This window comes from Haliotis cracherodii, unplaced genomic scaffold (genome assembly GCF_022045235.1).
Source record: "Haliotis cracherodii isolate W230 unplaced genomic scaffold, xgHalCrac1.p SCAF_9, whole genome shotgun sequence".
NCBI lineage: Eukaryota > Metazoa > Mollusca > Gastropoda > Lepetellida > Haliotidae > Haliotis > Haliotis cracherodii.
In genome coordinates this window covers 31,448,999-31,473,651 of record NW_027266343.1, presented here as the reverse complement: position 1 = coordinate 31,473,651, position 24,653 = coordinate 31,448,999, and the positions used below count along the sequence as shown (strand labels likewise).

The window sequence follows — 24,653 nt, the reverse complement described above, 5'->3', positions numbered from 1 at the left end:
TCTCAAACGATCAGATCATTCATACACTGAAGTTGACTGAAGCTTTATCTTTACTCAAACATATACATGTCAAAAGGAATGTGTGCATCGTCAGAAAGAAATGCCAACATTAGTGACTTGTAATTTGACCACTGAGCTAAAGTCAGTGTTTGTCATTAAATATATCACCCGACTTAACACGGGTCTGGGTAGTACTGTGGGTACCTGGGTTCTACTCAGGACCCACCCGGCCTGAGTACCCGAGTTACCCATCCCAGCCCTAGTAGGTACAGTAAACTACGATTATAACGAACTCAAAGGCACCTGATTAGGATGAGGTTCAAGCAGGGATGTCACAGATGTGAAACCCTCAACACATACAAATTTAAAGTGGATAAAAAAATAATTATACAAAGATCATCCACTTGGATGGAGAAAAATACAATAAAATTATAAAACAAAAGTACAAAACCAAGTCAGATTCTCCACGATTTTTCTAGTGCTAGAACTTATAACATTGTTATATTCAAGTTTTTACCTTTCTTTGGGACCCCTTACTTGAATCTTTGAACCCTCATTTTCTTTACTGAGACCCCACTAATTAAAAGTTGTGAGCCCCCAAAATAAGTAACCAAGGTAAATTACTGTTCAAGTGATAACAATATTTTACCTGGCTGACAATGTGTCAGTGAAGTGAATTTATGCTTGTGGTGTCAACCACTGGGTTACCATGGTTACAGGACATTGTGTTAAAGTTGAAATTTTGCTTACTGCAGCATAACAATGTTCACTCGCTGTCTTTCTGTGACTCACCACGTTCACTATGTATTTAAATGATGAGGAAAGCAAGCGCCAAGTGAGGACAGCCTTATATGCACATAACTATTCATCATACAGCAGAGGATGAGGAAGATAGGTTCCACACCCATTACATTTCATAAGCAGCACAGTAGGGATTCCAGGTTAGAATAGGTCCCCAGCAACCTATGCTGGTCGTTAGAGGCAACCAAATGGATGGGGTTGTCAGGCTAGGTGACTTGGTTGATTTTGTATCATTGTATCCTGATGGCGTGGATCGTTCACTGGATCACTGGATTGTCTGGTTCAGACTTGATTGTTTACTCCACCGCCATATAGCTGGAATATTGCTGAGTGCAACATTAGACAACCAACAAGTAACATTTGACAAGTGTGAACCCAAAAGATATAATTCTGAATGCTCAGTCATATATTTGTTTATCAACATGAAGAAAAAGGGAAGTAATGTAGTTACCGTTTCAATAGGAATTTTCCAGGCAAATATATGTGCTTTTGGGTTTGTAGGAAAGGAGCATCGCTTTTTGTAAACAGGAGGTACTTTGGTATTGTCTTTCTGTCAGCCCCTACTGTATGTGTCTGTATGTCTGTCTGCACAGGCAAAGCTTGTCAACCAAAATCACTGGAATGCACAGGTATCGACCAAAGTCCATATCAACATATCTCATGTCAGAATCCATGTTTGTTTTCAGAAAATGGTAATTTAAGTAATATGAAAGTCAAAGTCAGGGTTCAAAATATTGTGGCCTGCTGGACAAATGCTGGTCGACATCAATCAGGACGCTCATTTTATTATTGAGGCGGTTGAACTAATTATAGATAGATAGGTGGGTGAGTTTGGTTATACGCCTCTTTTAGCAATATTCCAGCATCAAAACGGCAAGGGACACCAGAAATGGGCTTCACACATTGTATCCATGTCGGGAATCGAACCCGGGTCTTCGGCGTGACGAGCGAATGCTTTAACCACTTGGCTACCCGACTGCTTCGAACTAATTTTAGAAAAATCTGAAATGTCAAATATATCAAGTTATTACCAAAGAAATATGTATGGATTTTTTTAATAGTATCTGTGAAAAATTCCTCCCATGTTTTGTAAATTTCTAGCCAATTTTCTCTTGGGTGATTGATTTTGTTTGTAGCACTGTCCAATAGGCTACCTGAACAAATATACATGTAGAACCCTGACCGCAAAGGGCAAACTCTGTGAACATGGTGAAGATGGTTTAAACCCCTTTACCTTGCTCTTGTCAATTTTGGGGTTAAAATGTTTAACAGTCTCTTCAAGGAGTAAATTACAATACCCAAATTATTTGTTACACAAAATAAATATTCAGGAAGTTTTCAATACAAATTGAGAAAAATCAAAATCCTACTTGTATCATGATAAATATACTATTTCACCTCTACAGATATTCAACCACTGAATTTAGATTTTTGTTGTTGTCTTGTTTGTTTCTCAAGAATATACATTTTAATGCTATCATGTAAGTATTTTGATATCTTTTAAGGGAGTTGCCTCCACAAGATGGATTCTGACATTGAACAACACAAATTATTCCTTCTAACATGTCTGTATACATTGATAGCACCCCTCACTCATGGTTACAGCCACTAACTCTCTCTACCATGTACTTTCTAACTTCTTCACACAGAATCTTACTGTGCATTTTGCAGATTCTACCCACAGTTTATGTAACACCCCACAGTTATATCTTGCATGCTGTATTCAGAAAGAAAGTTTGAATAGTAATAGTATTCAATTGGGGCATTTGTTGAGATTGTTGAACAAGTTTGGCAATGAAGGTTTGACTTAACCTTTAAGGATTAATTAAGCATATCTTATCATGCTTATTCAAAATGATTTTTGTTGACATTTCCGTAGATTATCACTAATTATGAGTCTGTATAATCCTAGGGAAATTATGAAACAAATGTTAAGAATAGTGATATCAAGTTTTGTAGTATTTGTGACAATCAACAGTCCTAAAGGATGTCTGCTTGATTGATAGTTATTTGTGAACAGTATGAAAGTCTTGTAGTTTAGGTTCGTTGTTCAAATGTTGAAAAAAAAGAAAAGATCTTAATATGTATTTTTTATATTTTGTTAGTACTTATACACAGTATTTTGTACTTAGAAGTCTCTAAGAACCTATGTTGGTCGTTAGGGGCGACCAAATGGATCGGTGGTCAGACTCCATGACTTGTTGATTGCGTGTCATCTTACACCGATAACATGAATCATTGCTTACAGTATCAATCATTACCACCATCATACAGCTGGAATATTGCTGAGTGTGGTGTTACACTACAATAAACAAAAACCCTATGTCACACTACAGTGCTTGTATTTCTACTGTTCTCACAGAATGTATGTGTGACAGTACAGAATTAAATGTTGGACTTGAATGGAGTATCAGTATTACAGTGTTTTGTGCAACTCGATCGAAATAACAGTGTACTGATAGAAAGTCAATAACCGAATGGGTCACCACACTGCATATTAAATTCATTTTTCTTAAGCATGTTACGAAAGTTGTTAACTCTCATGCCAAGTGGCAAGATGGCTAGATCTATTTACATCTAATATATATTGGAATCTATACCCTGTTAAACTCACTTTCTATTAGCTTCAGGAAGTTCAGCATGGGAATGTTTAAACTCACAGCATGATCAAATATTGATTGACTTTGATTGGCTTTGATGAAATTACTTTTTGTATACTGATGTGTTATGCTGGGAATTACAGTGCAATTAACTTATTTCTTTCAAATAAAGTCAAGCATTTTTACCATTATCATGATTATGATTAACATGATTAAACATGTAAAACTTGTGTTGTTTTATTTATCTACCCTTTGAGTTACTGTGATTGGATTTCTTTTCTTTTTTGGTTAACTTTATTTTAAATAACATGCCTACTTTCCTTGCCCCGTAACCAATGCAAGTGATCAATGATTTAAAACACCTACATGACAAGAATCTCTTTCAGGAAGGTTAGAAGGTGTTCTATTTAAAGATGTGTTTTTTTTATAGTTTCAGCATTCTTCATCTTTCAGGGTTAAAAGGAGCAGAACTAGTCAAGTGTTATAGGTTACATTGGCATTTGATCAGTTGTCTAAATAGCATGTGTTTGATGGGAATTTTCTATTCCCCAAAATTACTATTCTTCATTTTCAATTGTTTTCTTCATTGAAATATTTTTATTTGTCTAAAATTCAATAAAAAAAGCTAATGTTATCATTGTCAGTGATGTTTTAGATAGGTATTACTCAGCTACATATGGTAAGAAGTGACAAATCATTGCTTTGTTATGTTGATAACAAAATGGTTAATTGTGATTTTTCACACACTATATGCTTCTCACTAATATATGTGATATAATGATGATTTTTGAATGGTTTGTTTGTGATTTCAGAAATCTTGTAAAGTATCCAACTTAATGCTGGAAATAAAGAAACTTATAGTGCTCTTCTGCCACACACTCAAGGTGAGTACTTGTCCTGATGTGGCTCCAGGTCAGAATAGGTCCCCAGCAACGTATGCTGGTCAAAAGAACTGACCAAATGGATCATTGGCCAGACTTGGTGGCTTCGTTGATGGTGTGTCATGGTATCTCACAATCGTTGCTCACAATAATAATCAATGGTTTGTCTGGTCCAGACGCAGTTATTTACAGGCCGCCATCATGTAACTGAAATATTGTGGCGTGTGGCAATCAACAACAAACAAACAAAATAAAATCGTGGTTAAAGTGATAGCATTTGCAAGTCTTGTCCCACACCCATTGTTGATATCCCACATTCATGTATCATGTATATGTCAAGCCCATTCTTGGTGCCATCTACCTGGCTATGGCTGGAATGCTTATTAAAGGCATGGTGGAATGTAGCATTGACTTATCATTGTGACAGTGAGATATTGTCGCCACTACCCCATCCTAGCTGTGAGAGGTCCTCATTTTGTTGAAGAAGCTGTATCTCATGAGGCTCATGCTATGGACAACTAGTTTTTCCCATTCTCTCACAATAAGAAAAGGTACAATGTCGGTTTTATGCAGTCATAAAGGGAATGCAGCCTTCTAGATGAAAACACTAACTTGGTGTGAACTACATTCCTTCCTGTATTCTTGTCTGATTGTTGGTTTTTACGTTTACCGGTGTACCTCCATGAACAGAAAAAAGATATTGAAGTCAATTCTTAATTGTGAGAGGAAGCAATTTTACTCAGCCGAGGGTTGACAAGTGGCTGAAGTCTCACACTGCTTGCTTCTGTTGCCAGGGTTACGGTTTTAGTGTCGGAAGACTGTTGGAGCTGTTGCTGGAGATGAGGGACCGATACAGTGAGATCTTGTCGGAGCAGTGGGTGGACATCTTCAACGACATCTTCAGGGAAGACAACTACACTCCCATCTGCTGCAACGATGAGGAGGAGTTTAGCCTCATCATGTCCCAGTTGCCGTTGAATGATGCCGAGCTACAGCAGGTAACTGAACACTACAAACAACTACTTGTGGATGTTCTCACAGACATGAATAAGTACTTGAATTTCATTAGGGTGCTTATGTAAATGGATATGACATGAGGAAAAGAGACTGTTCTTGAAAAGCATCAGAATGTTATGAAATATTTTTTTACGTTTCTCAAAAGCGTATTAGAACTGGCGAATACTGTAATTGGGGCAATGCAATTTAACTTCTTCCTTTTTTGCTAAGTTTTCCTCACACCATCATGGCCAAACTTGCTGAGGTTTGCCAACTAGCCTTATATAGTTCTACTTTAAGTTGTGATATTAAGTGATTAAGGTGTTGATCATATGCGTAGATACAAGGATGTGTTGTATTTTGTCTCCACAATGATGTCAAAGGCTAAACCATGTCACTTTGGCCGTCAGTCTTTGGATTTCTATCATTTTGAATATTCACATGGCTTGACATACTTAATGATTTGATGAACAGTCACAGAATCAAATACTATGGGAGGACCCCTAATTTCGAACATTTATCAGTATATATATGAAGCATTAATTTTGATTGATGATTTTGTGTTTCAGTCACCTTACCCCAAAGTCCTCCCCTACTCCCAGTTCGTGCCCAGTATATACAATCAAGTCAAAGAATACATCAATGCCTGTTTGAAGTTTTCTGCTGATCTTCACTTGAGGTGAGTCATCTTAATAAGTTCATTTCTTTACTGTTGAGATGTTATGATACTCATTTCAGTAACATCATGATCCGTTTATTCAACATTAAACCCTGACAAAATGGGGATTGGTTGGTCTCTGCAAAGCTTTAGATACGCTGTGTATTTGCGAAAATACAAAAAATAGATTATCATTACACAACTAAATTTGTGTTGCTTGGGCTAAAAAAAATAATAGTCTTGGTTCTCAGGCACCACCCGCATCATCATAAAGTCTGCCGCACATTTTTTTTTTATTTCCATTTTCAAAAAAATATAAAAATCCTAATACTTAAACACAATGCAAAAAAAAAAAATGAAAATGAAAACAATAACGAAACGTGCAATGAACTTTGTGATGATGTGGGCAGTGCCTGAGAACCAAGACTATTATTATTTTTTAGCCTTGCATACTAATATGCTTGAAAATGTTTCAAAAAAACAATAGCGTAACAGCAGTATGAGTGATTACCCAATGTGTTCGTTTCAATGTGCGGTCCTGTATTTCTTCACAATGTCTTTATTTACAGGCATCACACATTACATAATGTATAAAAGAAGCACCACATCTCGCTTATTGTTTAATTAAACATGTAGCTGTTGTGAGTTTATGTGACATGCTACACACTTAAGGCAGCATACAGAGACAAATTAGAAATCACACGAAACAGCATTTTAAGCAGAATCATTTTTAAAAAAATGTCTACTCATGTGTAAAAATACCCAATAGACTGCAGTCTGCAACCTTAGCCACTAGTTGGAGCCCGAGTTCGTGTAGTAAGCTTGTCCACCCATAAAGATCTGGGTTAGAATAGGTCTTCAGCAACCCATGTTTTACATAAGAAGTGACTATGCTTGTTGTAAGAGGCGACTAGCAGGATCGGGTGGTCAGGCTTGCTGACTTGGTTGATGCATGTCATCATATCCCAATTGCCTGGATTGATGCTCATGATGTCACTCACCAGATTGTCTTACAGACCGCCATCATATAAGCTGGAATAATGCTGAGTGCGGCATTAAACAACAACAAACAAATAAACAAACAAAACCAAAAAAAGCTTGGCTAATGATAGTCCATATAATAACACTAAAATCCATCGAAAATGATTAAATTGGGGCGCTTATTATGTCGAAAACGGTATTTTGAATAGCAAAAGAAAACTATCAATACACAATGTGAATAATGAATTGTGAGTAAGTTCTCAATGGCTCTAAATATTACATCAAGCTCTGGGCTCTGGAATTTGGCTGATTGTCTATCATCAACGGAGGAGGAAATGATCATGTTCATTATTCAGTCTACTGCATTATTTACAGGCAGACACATGGTTTGAACATTGATGACAACGGCATAAAGATACCTTTGTTCACTCATCATGCGGTTTCTGCTTCAGTCACACTGAGATAGACGACATGATCAGGAAGTCTGCCAATCAGCTGCTCACAAAGACCCTTGGTAACTGTCTGTCCAACCTCATCAAAACACCAAGACTTAGCTTAATACAGGTATGTTTGGCTTGTCAACCATGTAAATCTGTCACTTGTATATATGCATGGTTGGAGAATATATGCGGCATTGTTGTGCAGAAATTATTGTCCAAGGTGAAAATTTGCTTTCTCTCCAGGTACTGAGTTGATATGCCTGCACCTTGATAGTTGACTTGATATACATGTATACTTGTCTTTTCAACAAGTTGTATTAGCCCAACAAATGGTCATGTACTTCAACACAAGTTCTAAATGATCGTTAGGCCTATATATAAGTGAAGTTGCTGTGACTTTAGTACCTGACTGACTGCCATGTAAGGTGCTGATTCTTAAGGTGCTCTTGGTGGTGCTCAGACCTGTTAGTGACAAGACAAGGAGCATAGATGGAAATATTCACCAAGCACATCATAATTTAACAGTAGTTCTGCAACATGTTTTTATTTATGAAGGGAATAAGATGGTAATCATCAAACCTCAACGGAGTTGATGGTGCTCATTAACAATCACTGGATTGTCTGGTCCAGATTCTATTATTTACAGATGATGATGTAGCTAGAGTATTTGCTGAGTACATCATAAACAGCAGATGCACACACTCTTATGGGAGCTTAGTAATTTGGCTGGGCTAATTAGATGTGAAGGGGTGAGCCGGTCACTCTGTAGGGATCCTCTGTCTAATGGGGTTCTTGTGAAGGTTGCCAAGGAAAGTGTAACACATAAACCTGTGATAGTTTGTTGTTGCACTGTGTTCTCTCATTGCAGTTAATCCAGATCTCTATCAACATGAACTATCTGGAGCGATCATGTGAACATCTCGAGGAGTACATCTCCAGTATAACCGGGTAGGGGACTATCTCATAACATGTTGCTCATGCATCAGCTACTGTTTTGTCACATAGATCATGTTTTGTAAACACTTAATGGGCATTCCTGGTAAGAATACATGTACCACCAACCTATTTTTGTCTGAAGAGGCGACAAAATGAATCGGGTGATCAGGTGTGATGTTCATTTTGTCAATCACTGGATTGTCTGATCCAGACTCAATTATTAACAGAATGCCATCATATGGCAGCATTAAGCAACAACAAAAAATGTGAGGAGGGACTTAACTCGTAATAGCCACTAGTGGCGCTATGATCAAGCCCAGAAATTCCAGCCTAGTTCGGCAAGGGTGAAGACTGGACTTTTACAGTCAGTTAACTCCCTTACCTCAGGAAGATTCTTATCTCATGGTTGGTCACAGACAAAATATTAGTTGCTATTTTTGGGAAGTTGACTTGTTGATTATCTATGATGTGATTTCACCATGTGAGTGTTATGTTGTGTGACTAGGTAATTGTGTATTTTGTTCTGTTTTTTACAGTGCTGAAAAAGATAGCGTCCATATTGCCAGGTTGCATGGGACATCTATGTTCAAGGTAAGAAGAGATGAGTGACAAGGGTATTGTTTCAAGTTAACATTTATTTGATGAGGACTAATAATTAGCAAGTTCTTGATTTGCATTTTGAAGTTTGTTGAACATGGACGCATGAAACATTTCTGATATGAAGACAAGCATTAGCCAAGGAACATTGTGACAATCAATGAGACTGTTTTTCGCCATAAAAGTTTCATGTCTTCATAGTAATTAAGCAGGTATGCATTATTTGGAGCCTCAGAATGTCCTGGAATTATTCAGCAATCAGAATCACAGTAAAGTCTGTATTTCCATGTCATCTTGGTGAATAAATCATGCTGTTGATAGTATATCTGTCAGTGCTAAAGTGTTTTCTGGCCCAAAGATGGTTCTAGGCATCATTTTCAGTAGATTTAAGTGTTACATGGACTACTATTAGCTGAGCTTATTAGACGGAACAGACTTTTACTGGTCTCAAGCTTCAGACTTGTGGCTAAAGACACAGAGTGGAAATTATACTTTGGCATTTGTTTCCAGGATGCACGGAATGATGCAGAACAGCATATATACCAGCAGCTGAATCTGAAAATAGATGAGTTCTTAGAACTAGGTAGGTGTCTGGAAATGTTTTTGCTTTGTGATGGTGATAGAAGGATGAAAGAAGGCATTCACACTACCAAGGACATGTGCACATTAAAATAAGACTATTCTTCTTGAATTTTTGGACTGATGGTTGTTGCCATCAATGATGCTTATAATCAAAGGGAGATAACTCATGCAAAGCGTTATTTTGGTTTCATCATGTTTATCAACAACGACATATATTACACAGCAACAATGAATGAATACACAATGATTAAGTAGATATGCATCATTAAAAAATGTACGATTTTTTGGTTGTAGAAAATGTTCAAATGTTAATGTAATCTTGTCCTTCAGTATTAAAGAATTCTGTTTAAATGAAATAAACGTACAACTGTAAATAGATGCAAATAATTTACATTGTGGGACCTTAGGGATGCAAAATAAGTATGGCTATTTAAATCATTAAATTTATCAACATTGTAATTTGCTTGTTACAAAGTTCAGATTGTCTATGGTTGATTTCCTCAATCTAACATTGAAATCCCTATCTATGTTTGCTTCTGGGCATATGTAATTAAGATTACTTGAAACAGGCCACATGTCATCAGCATGTACATGACAAGCACCCCACGTCCAATTATGAAAATAGAAAGACCCAGGAAATCCCTAAGTCATTAGGTAATGTTTTTTGAATGAATTTTGAAACATGTTGTTGAGATGTCATCAAGATATAAAACAACATTGATTTGCAAGTGGAATTCTATGGTCAGATGTCAGCGTGAAGGTTATGTTTTATTGCAGCTAATTACAACTGGATGTTGGCTGAATCTTCAGGCCATGCTAGTGGTTATCTCATGGATCTTGTGGCCTTCCTGCAGAGCACGTTCATGTCCTTCACAAACCTACCTGTGAGTACCACCTGTCGTCTCTTTAAGACATAGATCACAGGCTTGTTGGTGACATTTCTGTGCTGAATAGAACTCCAAGCTTTTACTTTGCTTAAACACAACTAATTTCTTTAATTTAACTTGTGCTTTCTTTGATACGCACTGCTTTTCTTTATGATTCATTTTCTTGCATGAGTTGTTGTGAAGTGAGATGTCATAGAATTTATGCAACACTATGATAGAATCAATTATAAGTGATAACAGTGGCATAAGAATCGTCTACCACATGGCAGTGTGTTAACATTTCTGTCTATAAGAATGTTTTTTGTGAGAGTAAGTCCCTACATAGGGACGAGGGCACAGAAGTGTAAAGACATGCATGACCAAACAGAATTAGACAAGTCTAGGGCAATATGGTAACCAGGAACATTCACTAGGTTCTTATTTATGGGTTAATTTATGGGAAAGGGTGACTAAATCATCTCCGGCAGAAACCTATGATCCTGATCTTAATTCCCAGATTCACCCTGGATCATGTTTCTAGGTTTGTCAGCACCATACACATGCTTATAGGTTTCACCAAAGTGGTAAACGTCTTTGACCTGCGTCATTTGGGGCTTTCTTCCTATGTCAAGCTGAAATGCCATGGTATGACTGAAATACGGTTGAAAGTGGTGTTAAACACATCTCACTCACTGTGTATTGCTACAGTATCAGGAAACACAATGTATAGATGTATCTGCATTTCGATGTTCATGAAGCCCCACAGTTCAAATTCCAGTCCAGTGTTTTGTGCCACGAAGCCCCGTTTCTTCGTAGTGAAATGAAGTTAGTACACACAATCTGTTGATGTTTGTTACAGATGAGAATTAAGACCCCAGCTTTGGTAAACTGACTAGAATATAAGATTGAGAATGAGTGCATGCTATTCTGAGCACACACTAGATTTGGTTTTGACAGTTAATTTTGCACATAATTATGACCAAGTTTTGCAGGTAATTAAACATTTAACAATACAATTTGCAAGACCTTATTGCAGCCTAACAAAACAAAGGTTTTCTTGTGTAGCTGTATTCTGTAACCATGGTAATAAGAAAATGATTACAAAATGAAAATTTTTTTATTCCATTAATTGTCATGTTTGTAGTGTGCGAGGTAGTTTTGAGATACGAAGTATGGAATTGCAAGATTTAACAATTTTGAATTTTGCACATTTTGCAAGAAATGTAAAAGTAACAAAATGATTTGCATTTGCATTTTGAACTGTCAGGAATGAACATGGATCTATCATCAATACATTGCTGTGATACAAAATTGGTTGACTCATCCAAGGAAATTCATCCATTGTTAGCATTTAATATATGTAATGTTGCTCATTGGTAGTTGATATCTTGTGCATGAAGGAATGGGAATGTACATGACATGTCACGTAGTCGATCACAGAATGTTGTATAGTTTAGACATGTTAGATGTAGATATATTTTACATGTAGATCTAGATATACATGTAAGACTCTGGGCCCCTTTCCACAGAGCTGTCGTAGTTCTACTAATGTCTAAGCCCCTGTTACAGAATGGGTGTTGTGATAACCTTAGCGCTAAGATCAATGAGTGGAACGGGGCCCTGATCCATGGCTGATTCTCACATCTGTGGCATACTTAATGTGTTAGATTCCATCCATTCACCCAGATTTATAATGCACACTTCTTTTCCCAACAAGGGTCACGGGTGGCCCAGACGTCTAAGGCGCCGCGATTCGCACTGCGGAGTTGCGTCCCATGGGCACGCCAGAAACCTATGGTTATGGGTTCGAATCCCGGTTCGCCCCGATTATGTTTCTAGGTTTGTCAGCACCATACACGTGCTCGTGGGTTTCACCAAAGTGGTAAACGTCTGAGACCTGCATCTTTTCAGGCTTTCCTCCCACATTAAGCTGACACGCTGTGATATAACTGGAATACTGTTAAAAGCCGCGTTAAACCCAACTCACTCACTCTTTTCCCAACATTCAGCAGTGTATACAGCTCATAATACATGCAAAGAATGAGTTTGATGGTTTTTTTTCGCTAAGGCAAATACATTACCACCAGCACATAGCCCAAAATGAGAGTGTCAGCAAAGCTGTACTGACGTACGCAAGTTAGTCTTGTTATTACACTATCAGACTTTAGGTCATCCACAAAAGTGATGAACAATATATGAAGTGATACAATGTGCAAGTGGGGATCCCAATGTATGAATGACATCATATGACATGCAATATAATTCTACAGTCTGCCACGGATTAGAGACCTGGGCCCCATTCCACAAAGTGATTGCAGCGCAAAGGTGATCGTAACTCTAATACTTTAACATTGACATACAGTTGTAGTGCTACGATCACCTTGTGGAACAGGGCCCTGCCATGTATCTGAGTCCAACGTGTATCTTTGAAGCATGAGAGAATGCTTGCATCATTTCCCTTAGAAGTTAGTATCCAGAAACCAGATTTGCAAAACCTCCATGTCTGCATGATCACTTGTTTTCACACGGCCCTCCCTGTGTCGTGCAGTACCTCTAGACCCCAGGATGTTCTCACTCTTCCCTACAAGGGCATGGGCCCAGGGCCTAACAACAGACATAGCCAACACTGTCCTCTGTCTGCCATTGTGACCAAGTCAGGCCACAATGAAATAAATCGTTTGATTATCCTTCAAGTAGTTCTTTAGTGGATGAAACCTTTTTATTGTTTATTTCATGTTAAATTAAAATAATAATAATTTTTATTTGTGTTAATTTTCTGGATAGGTAATTTCTATTAGTATTAGTTTTTGTTTCACGAGCCACTGTTATCCATACCTGATGACGATAAAATGTTCACTGAAATTATGAAAATTTAGATTTTGTCTTTGTGTTAGAGGTCAGTCAATTACCAGTAGTGCCAGTAGGATTAACTCATTTTAGTCACTAGTCCTTATGATGATGCGTGTTTCACCAAAATGGTAAATGTCGGAGACCTGCATCCCTTCAGGCCTTCCTCCCACATTAAACTGACATGCAGTGATTTAACTGGAATCCTGTTCAAATCTCCACTAAGCCCCAATCACTCACTTTTCTCCAACATTAAGCTGACAGTATGATATAACTGAAATATTGCTGAAGAGACCACATCCGTGATCTGTCCCGTGAAGATTCCGGGGTAGATAACAGGATCGGGTGGTCAGGCTCGCTTACTTGGTTGATGCATGTCATCCATCCCAATCGCGTGGAAAGATGCTCATGATATTAACCCCTGGATTGTCTGGTCCAGACTTGATTATTTACAGACCGCTGTCATATAGGTGGAATATTTCTGAGTGCGGCGTTAAACAACAAACCAACCAACATCCGTGATCTAGTGGTTGGTGACTGTCTTGAAAGCAGAAGGTCGGTGGTTCGATTCCCGGACGCATTATTATAAAATACATTAAAAAATAGTACTTATTGTTATCTGTCCTGGTGCTCAGCATTAAGGGGTTTTAACAAAGAGTGGTCTGCTAGGAGTCACTATAAAGTATCTGAGTGGGATAGACATATCCATGTTAAACTGCGGCAGTAGAAGCAGACACACACAACACAACACAACACAACACAACACAACACAATGCTGTAAAAGTGCAATAATCTTGAACATTAAGTTAAACCCCATCACCACACCTCACCTTCTGCTCAAGACTCACCCACTCAATCTTGTTTGAAACACAGCCTAGTGGGACTATATATCGAACTTCTTCATTCCGAACCTGGGTAAGTGGCACTTCTCTCAATATCATCATTACCCTTTGCACACTAATTTCTTCCCCCTAAAAAATATATGTGGCAGTGTGATTAAATTACTGTACAAATATATAAATATATATGTATGTAATATTAATAAAACATAAACAATTCTTATGATGGTGTATTGTTTACCCACAGGATTACACCACAAGCAAATACAAAAAATTGCAATTCTGAAAATACTTATCACTATCCTTAAACTGCCATAGAAAATAGAGAGCATATGGTGAATTTGGAAATACTTTTGGCAAATTTCAGTTATTCTAACATAAACCTTCATTGGTAGGGCCATTATCAATTATTCATCAGATTTTCATACTTGCCTGCCTCACATCCAAACACCCCATCACACATCATTGTATTGTCCCCAAGTGCTTCCAGACAAAGAAATCACTATGTGAGTTGCTGTGTTCCTTTGCTTCATGAGAGACACCACATATATACCCGTACCAAGCATTAATGCTTCGCATAAATCATACATGTCAACAGTTAATATACAGGTAACTGAACACTTTGTTAAAAATAAAATTAAGATAAAAATAAAATGCCTACTGTCCCTCAGTTTGGATAAAAATCTAATCAATACTTTTTTATTGCCTGATAGTTCAGCGTGATAGTTCATAATGGTTTGTTATCTTAATTTAACTGGCATATGTGTATCTGTAATGTTATTTCACAAACACAAATGGTAATCCTATCATGTACATTTGATGGTTGCAAGAAACAGTCAGCTGTGATGACACTTCCCAGTTTATCCCAATCCCACTTGTATGGCTGCTTTTGCAGAAGATATCAATATAATCAGTCCATCCTGTTTTCTATATATCCAGGTACTCATTTTTTGTTGGATATACTGAGATATTTCATGCTTGATGAATTGAAAGGAATACCAATGTTATTCCACTAACTATATCACTTCAAAGGCTGTTGCAACTGATTTCCCATGTCATATTTGTAGATGTGTAAGAATTATCAGTGACAATTTAACCAGTACAATTGTCTATCATGTACTATTATTCTAACAGATTGTTACAACAATTTCCTGTGTTGGACAGACATGCTTCATTTGCCTTTAGAGGCAGTGGGGTAGTCTAGTGGTTAAAGCGCTTACTCGTCATGCCAAAGACCGGGTTCGATTCCCCACATGGGTACAGTGTGTGAAGCCCATTTCTGGTCTTCCCCGCCATGATATTGCTGGAATATTGCTAAAAGCAGTGTAAAAACATACCCACTCAGACATTTGCCTTCAGTGGGTTATTTGTGAATTCAGTCAATTCTATATTTTTATTTGCAAATTCACATTTTCCTACGGCTGTGGAGATAAACTTTGTTGTAATATGGTACATTCACAGATATTACCTGGGCAGTAGATACATGAAAACTTGACACTTGCCATGTTTGATCCTCAAATTTATTCCATAATCTAACTATACCAGAATCCAAAACATATATGTATAATCAGTCAAGTCCCGTTAATCCGACATAGTTGGTTGCATATGATTATGTCGAATTAACGAGTATGTCGGTTAAACGAAATAGGTAGTATAAATGTTCGTGATCGAAAATTGGACAACTACACGATAGATAACGATACGTACACCTAGGAAAATGAAAAATGAAATATTCATATTGTTGTATTACATTTTCAGCGGAATGTGTTTTCTAATCATGCAACCACTAAAGTTTAACACAAAACTACTGTTACGGACTGTATGACTGATTCAAAATTGACTGATTTTTAAAGCATAGTCTGGAATGGAAGTGGCTAATTTGAAACTGGTGCCGCAATGCTTAAGAAAACTGCTTTCTTAGTGGCTAATGTCGACTTCCTGTTAATAATTTCATTGGTCGGTCAAAGTTCACGAAAAGTCGTTCTGACGTGACCTGTCATGGGATGTCCTCAGCGGTAGTGAGAACTTGTATCCGATTTTAATGAGATTGAGGTAATCTAGGCATGTGATTAATCCTGTTTTGTATATTTAAAGCAGTACCGTTAATTGTTTATTGTTAAGTAAGTTTATCTCTGCAGCCGTTGAAATATGCAGCTACTCGCCGACTCGTCTCGCATCAAAACACGGGTCTGTGTACTCGCGGACAGATGACCACGGAGTACGCTGATCACTGTGTCGGATTAATGTGACTGATTAATGAGTGATTTCGGTAATTCATTGCAAATTAGGTGTGTCAGAGTCGGAGTGCGAGACTGTATGAATAACGGGTCTAATTAGCACTGATTAAAACGGTTCCCATCATTTGTCGGATAAAGACGATTCTCGGATTAAAGAGTATCGGATTAATGAGTCTTTACTGTAGTAGAAATGATTGAATGAAACACATGTTACACTTTCTATATACTTGCATTACACATGTGTGTATCATGACACCAGGTATCACAATGCAATCTCATTTATATCAGATCTTTAACTCCAGATACAATACTAGCCTTTGTGAAGTTGTGAGGACACCTCCATAGGAGGTCATGTCAGGTGAACTTTCTAATCATCCAATCAGCTTCAAGGATCCTAACTTTGCTGTACATCCAAAACATCCAGACGAGCATACCTGATTTCTGTATCTTGAAAACAGATATGCTGTGAGACTTCCATCTTCCTGAGGCAAGAGTAGTTAACTGACTTTAAAAGTCTAGTTTTTGCCGAATTAGCCTGGAGGTTCAATCATAGCGCCACCAGTGGCAATGACGAGTTATGTCCCTTCTAAGCCTCTCTTATGGACCAATCAGATTTCACCTCTCGTATCACATGCATTTGCTTCAAACAAAACTTCAGCACCAAGTCAAGACAATCTGATCGATAATCAAGATCTATATTGTGATAAATCGGGTCTTACATTACGAAGTGCATCAAATCACATGAGCACCTTGATTAAAAAGATGAAAAGATTTGGAAAATATCTGTTGACGAGTTGGTGGTGCACATACTTTGCAAATCCTGCAGTTGACCGAAATCTGCATGACAGTTTACGAACCCTGATTTCGATTTCGTTGTGGGATTTTGATTGGAGTATGCATAGACTCGTTAGTCCCTCCAAAATATAACTCCATAATACCAGTCTAGTTCAGCAAAGGTGGAAACTGGACTTTATTGTCAGTTAACTCTTTGGCCTCGGGAAGATGTGGGACTTCAGACTGCCCAAAAATAATGAAGTCCCATTGTATTGTTGGAGATATGTTATACCCTTCGTTTCTGAGCAACATGGCATCGACACCTTAAAGGGAGATCAAAGGAATATTGGGTTCTGTGTAGCTTTGTACAAAAATTTCTGGATCGATGTGGTAAAGAAATGAAGCCAATCGTTTTAGAAAGCTGAGATGTGCTTGGATCAGGAACCTTCTATGGAGTCATCCTCATATCTTGATCTAGGCATCGTATCGGAGTAAAAGATCTGATTTTAATGAGATTGTATTGCAATGCCCCAAACCGTTACTAAATCGTTTTTCCCCTGTATCTTTATGTGTGTATCAATAGTGCTGTAGATTTGACGATTTGTGTAGAGTGTTAGAGTAACATTGTCATGTAACCATGAAAGAGATAACGAGGCTATGTTAACCATCTTGATAGAAAACTGCTGTACATTAGGCCTAGTAACTTGCTGAGTCATTTTTTCCACCTCATACCTGGTTTGGTCACAGATTTTGGACAGATAACTCTAAATGTCTTTTGACTGATCAGCCCTAAGTTTGTGTTTTGTATTCCTACTTACAGTTTGATAAACTGGATCAAAATAATGTCTTGACATTCTGTGATATAGAAAGATGGAGAAATAAATCCCTTTTTTGCTATGAAAAGAAATAATCATTAATATCATGGTTGTTCCATAAATGTTTAATTATTTGCTCTCATTCTTTTTTTTTTGCATTTAGTTGACAAAACACTGTTTGTTTGCATGAGTGAATGGCCACTGGAACTTTGTAACCACATTTTTATGATTTCAATATACTTCATGTTTCGTAACATTGCATCATCTTTATCTACATATAACATCGAAGATGTTTGTTTGTTGACTGGGATGTAACTATTGACAAGACTTTCAGAATTCTGTAATGTGCAGAGATAAGAATTTTCTGCGGATCTGAAGAATTCCTCGGATTTCATTATGTCAAGGATCACTTTTTGTAATGCCATTACAATATTTGCATAAATCATATAGTCCCCCCAAATCCGCTGCTAACTTTCATTAAAAAAACATTCTCAGCCCTGATTGTGATTTATTTGGTTTACAGTGAAACCCTGTTTGTTCACACCCTGTTTGTCGAGAAACCAAGGGACACTACTCTATGATTTGTTATTATGGAAATTCGGTTATCCAGCCTCTTCTCTTGGTACTGTCTGGATTAACTGAGTTTCACTGAATTATTTAGCATTCAGTGGCTCTTTGCATCCCCATGAAAATCCAGGTTAGAATTGGTCTTCAGCAAGCCATTCTTGTCTTAAGAGGCAACAAATGGGTTTGGGTGGTCTTGCTTGCTGATGTGGTCGATGCATGTCATTGTATTACAACTGCATAAGTAGATGCTCATGTTGTTTATCATTTACGGACTACAGCTGGAATATTGCTGAGTGCGGTGTTAAACAATAAACAAACAACATTGACCCTCTCCCTTTCTTGTCTAACAATGAACAAACATCTAGACAAGAAGGTATCAAAGATGTAAGCTAAACATGCTAAAGAACTTCCCTGTCCAATGTTTTAATAAGTTTGTGGCCTAATCAGAGTTTTTGTTATTTTTAGCGATTTGGATTTTATGTAACTGTTTTTTTCTAATCTGTCAATGCTTGGTAAGGCCTACAGTTACATGATTAATATATGTTTCATCATGGGTTGATCAGAAGGCACGCATATATGGCTTATACATGTTTACCGTCACTATAATCATTTTGGTGTGTCTTTTCCCAGTGAATAAAGGGTAATATTACATTATTAGGGTTAGCACCAACAGAAAAGATCATCCATGTAATTGTACTGAAATATGAATGTTTGTGCATGATTTAAAGTCCAATGTGATATTTTGTTAGACTGTATGTCCAATGTTACAAAAGACATTATGTTCATGATGTTTGATGTTTCTGATGTCTACATAAGCTATGTTCAACTATGTTTCAAGTGTCCAATGTACGCATGTTTACAGGAGAAGGTGGCAAAGACGGCGTGTATGTCAGCCTGTCAACACATTGCCGGCACCATGATGGGCTTCCTGTTGGATAATGACATCCGACAACTCACCCTCGGCTCGCTCCAGCAGTTTAATCTTGACCTTATGCAGTGTGAACGTGAGTCATAACCATAAAACAACCTGTTGTGTTTGAAAAGGGATGTTTTGGGGTCCTAATGTAGACATAGAACACATTACATCCTTATATATCAAAACCCAAGTTTTATTTATGGTTGACCTACTTGAGCATGGTTAGCTGATTTTCAACAACAGAGTAAATTGATGTTACTGGGTCTGTTCCACAATGCCATCTCAACGCTAATTGTAAGCCTGTGTTAAAGTATGGGAGTTATGATCTCTTTCTGGAATGGGGTAGTAGCATTTTAAGCTGTAATTCAGCACCTGTTCTCAGTGCTTCAATTTTGTTATAAGTTGGAAATGAACAAAACTGACAGAAACTGTAAACATATTAAATACTTTTGTCTTGTTTTAGCAGGACCAGCTACAAACACTTAGGATTAGTGAAGTAAGGTTACAATAGTCCTCTGGACTAGGCTTTAAAAAAACTCAAATTGTTAAGGTTGATCAACTCACTAACTGCTATGAAAACTCTTTTCAGAATTTGCAGCCTCAGAGCCAGTCCCTGGTTCTAATGATGGCACTCTACAAATGGCCTTTGCTGATCTCCGGCAGGTAAGAGATTTAGTTAGACTTGTTGTGATTTATGCACCCTCAACTTAACATTCTCATCCCCAAGCTGTTGGAACTAGATGTGGAGAGATGTGGCTCATAGTTTCCATGATCTGATTGTTGTTGTTTTGAAATTCCAAGATCCCTGTGTAGATCTTCATCTCCCTAGGGACATGGCTCCCACGATGCTCCCAGTTATGCTAGAATTTCGGCCACAAGCCGTGAAGTATTGTAACACTAACTACTCTGATAGTGCTGACAAGGAGAAGATATGAATAATATGTATACATTTTATCAAGTGTTTTATATAAAACTAGTATTGTACTGTTTCTGAGGATATCATTTCTTTATCAGGGTTATCAAGGCATTGAGGCGATGAGAACAATAGTTGTAATATTTTCTGGTGTTATATTAGTTGTTTAAGTTTAGGCTACTGGATAAAGCTAGTGAATGTGTTCTTATGTTTCAGCTTTTAGATCTGTTTTTAAACTGGGACTGGTCTTTGTACCTGGCAGACTATGGCAAACAGCAGTCAAAGTACCTCCGCGTCCAGCGACATGTTGCAATCAGCTTGCTGGAAAAGTAGGTTTAATCAGCAGACTTATGCAGACCATTGGGTTAGCGTCATGTAGGGTACTACAGAAATGGACCCTGGCCAAACTCTTGACACAGACATGCACCCTAACTGGCCATTGACAGTGCTGTGTATCGACCAGCTTGGGTACATTTCTTTATTCAGATTTTAGTCAGGGTACATGTGGGTCAGAAAAGTACCTGTAGTACATGTCTGATGTACCCTACAGGACAACTACCCCTAATGCCTCACTTTCGAGGGGATACCAGAAAATTAGGTTGTGCTTATGTGTGACATTTATTTGTATTGTCCAGTGCTTGTTGAGACATCTTTCACAACTTGGATGCTTCACTCTAGTGACTTGATAATGATTGACTTCGACTCTGAGATACTCTACTCCTCAGCATTGAAATGGACAAAACTGAGCTTAGAGCAGTCATCAATTTGTTTACCCTAGCGTTGGTTGTTCACCATGGACAGGGCGGTCGGGTAGCCTAGTGGTTAAAGCGTTTGCTCGTCATGCCGAAGACCCGGGTTCGATTCCCAACATGGGTACAATGTGTGAAGCCCATTTCTGGTGTCCCCCGATGTGATATTGCTGGAATATTGCTAAAAGCAGCTTAAAACCATAGTCACTCACTCACTCACCATGGACAATAGGGGGAAGAGAGGTGCTGGGAGATTATAAGATCTACTTGATGCAGAAAGTGCAGTGACAAACTTTAAATGTTTTGTTATTAATTACGAGAGCTCTGGAATAAGAACCAAATTTGCTTCGCATTGCAATCAATAACTTTAATATTTCCCCCTTTGTCTCATTCAGGCTGAATAATGCTGACAAGAAGAAGAACAACTTGTTCGCATCACTGAAGAGGAACGAGAGAGACAAGAAGAAGCTGGTAGAGACAGTACTGAAACAGCTGAAAGGGTTGGAGAATGGCACCACACCTCAGGTCTAGTTGATGTAGTGCTTGTTTCCAAGGAGGAGTCTGATGGTGACAGAGACACCTGCGTGAGATAGCAGGGGATGTAGTCCCCGTTCGAGCAGGGTTTACCAGAGTACATTGACAAGGTTTTGAGGACGCTCAGAAGCTTCCTCGTTGATGGCATCTGAAGGGCATTGTGAAGAACTTGGTTTCATGGCTTGAGGAGTGTGTGACCAGGACATCCCAGTTGTTTTGTTGAGTCTTAATATTGTGATGATTGACACACCTGGAATTGATAACTGCCTGTGCAGTTTCACCAACAGTTTTCGACACGGACACTAGTCTTGTAGCCTCGAGACTTGAGAACATCTTGAAGGAATATCTGTTTATGTAAACCAGAAGTTGAGCTGTGGATTAATTGGATTTAATTATCCAAAGCAATCAGACATTGCACAGAATGGTACTATAAGAATCGTACCAAACCTGTCCACACTCTGTCAGAGGTACATTATGACCCGGCGATAGGAATTGATAGATGTCACTCGTCATCGGTTAAAGGAATATTAATTAGACTAATGTTGAGATGGAAAATTGTAGAAGAGGTTCCTGATAATTACCAGACCCGTGATGCTTGTGGATGCCCAGTATGTGGATCTACTGAACACTGTTTGTGGAGGCTACGATCAAGTCATTTGTGATGGAGTCACTGGTGCTGAGGGGCCGGATCTTGGGACAGCTTTCTCAAGATGTGCTATTTACTCGAGATTCATTCCCACAACTCAAAGTGCCATGCTGTGATCAAACTTTCTCGTCAAGTCTTTCATAATTTCCCTGATGCACATGCAGTGTGTCTTACCCGCCAGAACACACCTGTTTGTGTTTGAGTCCGAGATTTCAATGTACAACATGGTAACCTGATTCATCTATGAAAGATGAGCATGTCGAGAGCTAGAGTGGGTTTTCTTTGTTCTGCATTCTAAGTCATGAAGTCACCCACCATGCTGTGTGGATGTATGCCTACATATTATCCTGAACAAATACTGCTTATGAAGCTTGACGATTCGTAGATTAGTACAGTGCTTTGGATATTGGAATTGTCATTACACCATTAAACCATGTTGTTGTTTTCTTTGAGACTGTCATGTGTGACTTTATTTAATGGCCTATTATCAGGAGGTGATATATCTCTCAATTGGTCATCTTTGACAAGCTCTTATTTCTCTTCTGGACGTTACAGGAATAGCTTTGTGCAATATTGAGCAAGTATTTAAGTCTGGTAACCTTGATACAAGAATGTGGTACAGAGACAAATGTAAGGAGAACACCTTCCTCCCTGACATACATTTGGGCTGTTGCAGGTCCTGCATATAGATTTGATTATAACACTTTCTACTATGTTACACTCTGTTTCAAATACTTTTGAGCGTATTCGCCCAAATATGGCTCTAAGCATCATTTTCAGTAGAGTTTAGTGGTATCATATGGAGTAGTATTAACTTGGACCAACAGAATTTTACACGACACAGACTGTACTATATTATGAAGGGTTAGACATGGTCACTGGTCTGCTAACCGGGAAATGGTGACAATCTCAAAATATTCTGGTAAAGACACAGATAATGAGACCTGCTTCGTGGCACAGTCCACATGTCTGCAGGGGTGACAGGGGGCATTAAGAGAATCATGCACATTCTAGCTGTGTGCATTCTGCATCTGCCCTACCTGTCACAGATACTGGGAATACCCCTTGCAGCTGTCTGTGGCACCCATTTTTCACAAAGGCATGTTCAACACATCTGTGTCTACCAGTATTTGTGATACATAGACCATGAGTACGAAATGAGATCAAGACAAGCAAAACTTTACTCATGGTGTCTACGGGGCATTCAGATGTGTCTGCTTATATATCAGTATGTCATGTTGACATTTTGTTTGCCTCTACAGATAGCTACTATGTGTATGCCGGTGTGCTGCAACAGCCCTTGCATGCAGGCAGAAGGACGCTATTTAATGCCATAATATATTTTCGGAATGGTGAAGACTTATACAGTTTTCGATTTTTGGGGAGAGTGAGAGTGTTTGTAACCTTGTACGGTATTTCTACCATTGTAAAACCTGGGAGGAACAAAGAACAACAGATTCTCAAGCAGTGGCTTTAGAAAGTAGTAGTTTGGGGGTCTTTATTGTAAATCATTTTTTCTACTTCTGCTAACCAGATGTCAAAATTGTTGTGTTGTTTTCGTCTTAAGGACGAAGTTATTTTCTGTCAAGCAGTTACGGCTGCAGAAATTGTCTGGAACAAGAACATTGTAGCATTTGTCATTAGCCTCTTCTTGCTTCTGAAAGATGTCTCTGAAATTCCCAGATAAGTCATCTTCATATTGTTACCTGATAATTATCAGTCCTTATGGACACAGAATTACAAACAATCACCCACTGAAACACACTTTCAGTTGTTTGGTTTGCCTTGCTGGTCATGGTGGGTCACTTGATTAAAGATGAAATATGTTAATTTTGCAACATACACATATTTTCTTGGCATTGCTACATGAATATTTAAGTTTTAGCTGAACACTGTCCTAGAGAATTCATATTCATAAAAAAACTATCCATGGCTGCATGTTCCCAAAGCGCTGATTTGCTGTTAACCTCAACAACATGAAAGACACTATGTATGATTAATATTTTGACCAGTGTCCATAGTAATAGGTTGTTATTGTAAGTCATTAAACATTGGTACAAGTGATTTTGCGAAATGTACCAGTGAAGAAAGCAAGCACCTGCCATCATGCCTGGATGAATAACAGGAGAATGATATTCTGTTTCAGTATTATTATGTGATAGCACCAATATAACTGATAATAATGATGTATTCCTTTGTATTCTTGTGTAAAACATTATTGTATTGACTCCTACAAAGTATACAAGTCTTGTTATGCCTGCATTTTTCATTATATTTTATTGCTTATTACTGGAAATATTTACATTTTGTCAAACAGAAATAACGTCCACCTGGCCACACCAAATGAGTTTTGTTTTGTTTGTTGTTTGCTTTGACCTTAACAAAAGTATAAATAAATACTGACAGTATGCTGATTAAGTGAAAGTATCTGTATTTTAAAGATGAACCATATGAACTTGCTGGTGATTTTGTTTTGGA

General features: G+C 38.0%; 1 protein-coding gene across 6 annotated transcripts in view; it reads left to right on the top strand.

The window, feature by feature from the left end:
- Positions 1-23,128, top strand: part of LOC139452447 (exocyst complex component 6B-like) — a 40,740-nt gene extending 17,612 nt beyond the window's left edge. For 2 of the 6 annotated variants that reach the window (XM_071233931.1, XM_071233927.1), the window contains exons 11-24: positions 1,303-1,332; positions 4,214-4,285; positions 5,077-5,280; positions 5,848-5,957; positions 7,370-7,481; positions 8,226-8,305; positions 8,830-8,884; positions 9,401-9,473; positions 10,250-10,356; positions 11,198-11,221; positions 19,280-19,421; positions 19,923-19,996; positions 20,463-20,575; positions 21,391-23,128. In XM_071233931.1, coding sequence (XP_071090032.1) covers positions 1,303-1,332; positions 4,214-4,285; positions 5,077-5,280; positions 5,848-5,957; positions 7,370-7,481; positions 8,226-8,305; positions 8,830-8,884; positions 9,401-9,473; positions 10,250-10,356; positions 11,198-11,221; positions 19,280-19,421; positions 19,923-19,996; positions 20,463-20,575; positions 21,391-21,526 — 1,332 coding nt within the window. In that variant the 3' untranslated portion in view covers positions 21,527-23,128. Of the gene's footprint in view, positions 1-1,302; positions 1,333-4,213; positions 4,286-5,076; positions 5,281-5,847; positions 5,958-7,369; positions 7,482-8,225; positions 8,306-8,829; positions 8,885-9,400; positions 9,474-10,232; positions 10,357-11,197; positions 11,222-19,279; positions 19,422-19,922; positions 19,997-20,462; positions 20,576-21,390 lie in introns of those variants that run through there. The other 4 variants (XM_071233929.1, XM_071233928.1, XM_071233930.1 and 1 more) reach the window with 4 other exon arrangements.
- Positions 23,129-24,653: the final 1,525 nt, after the last annotated feature.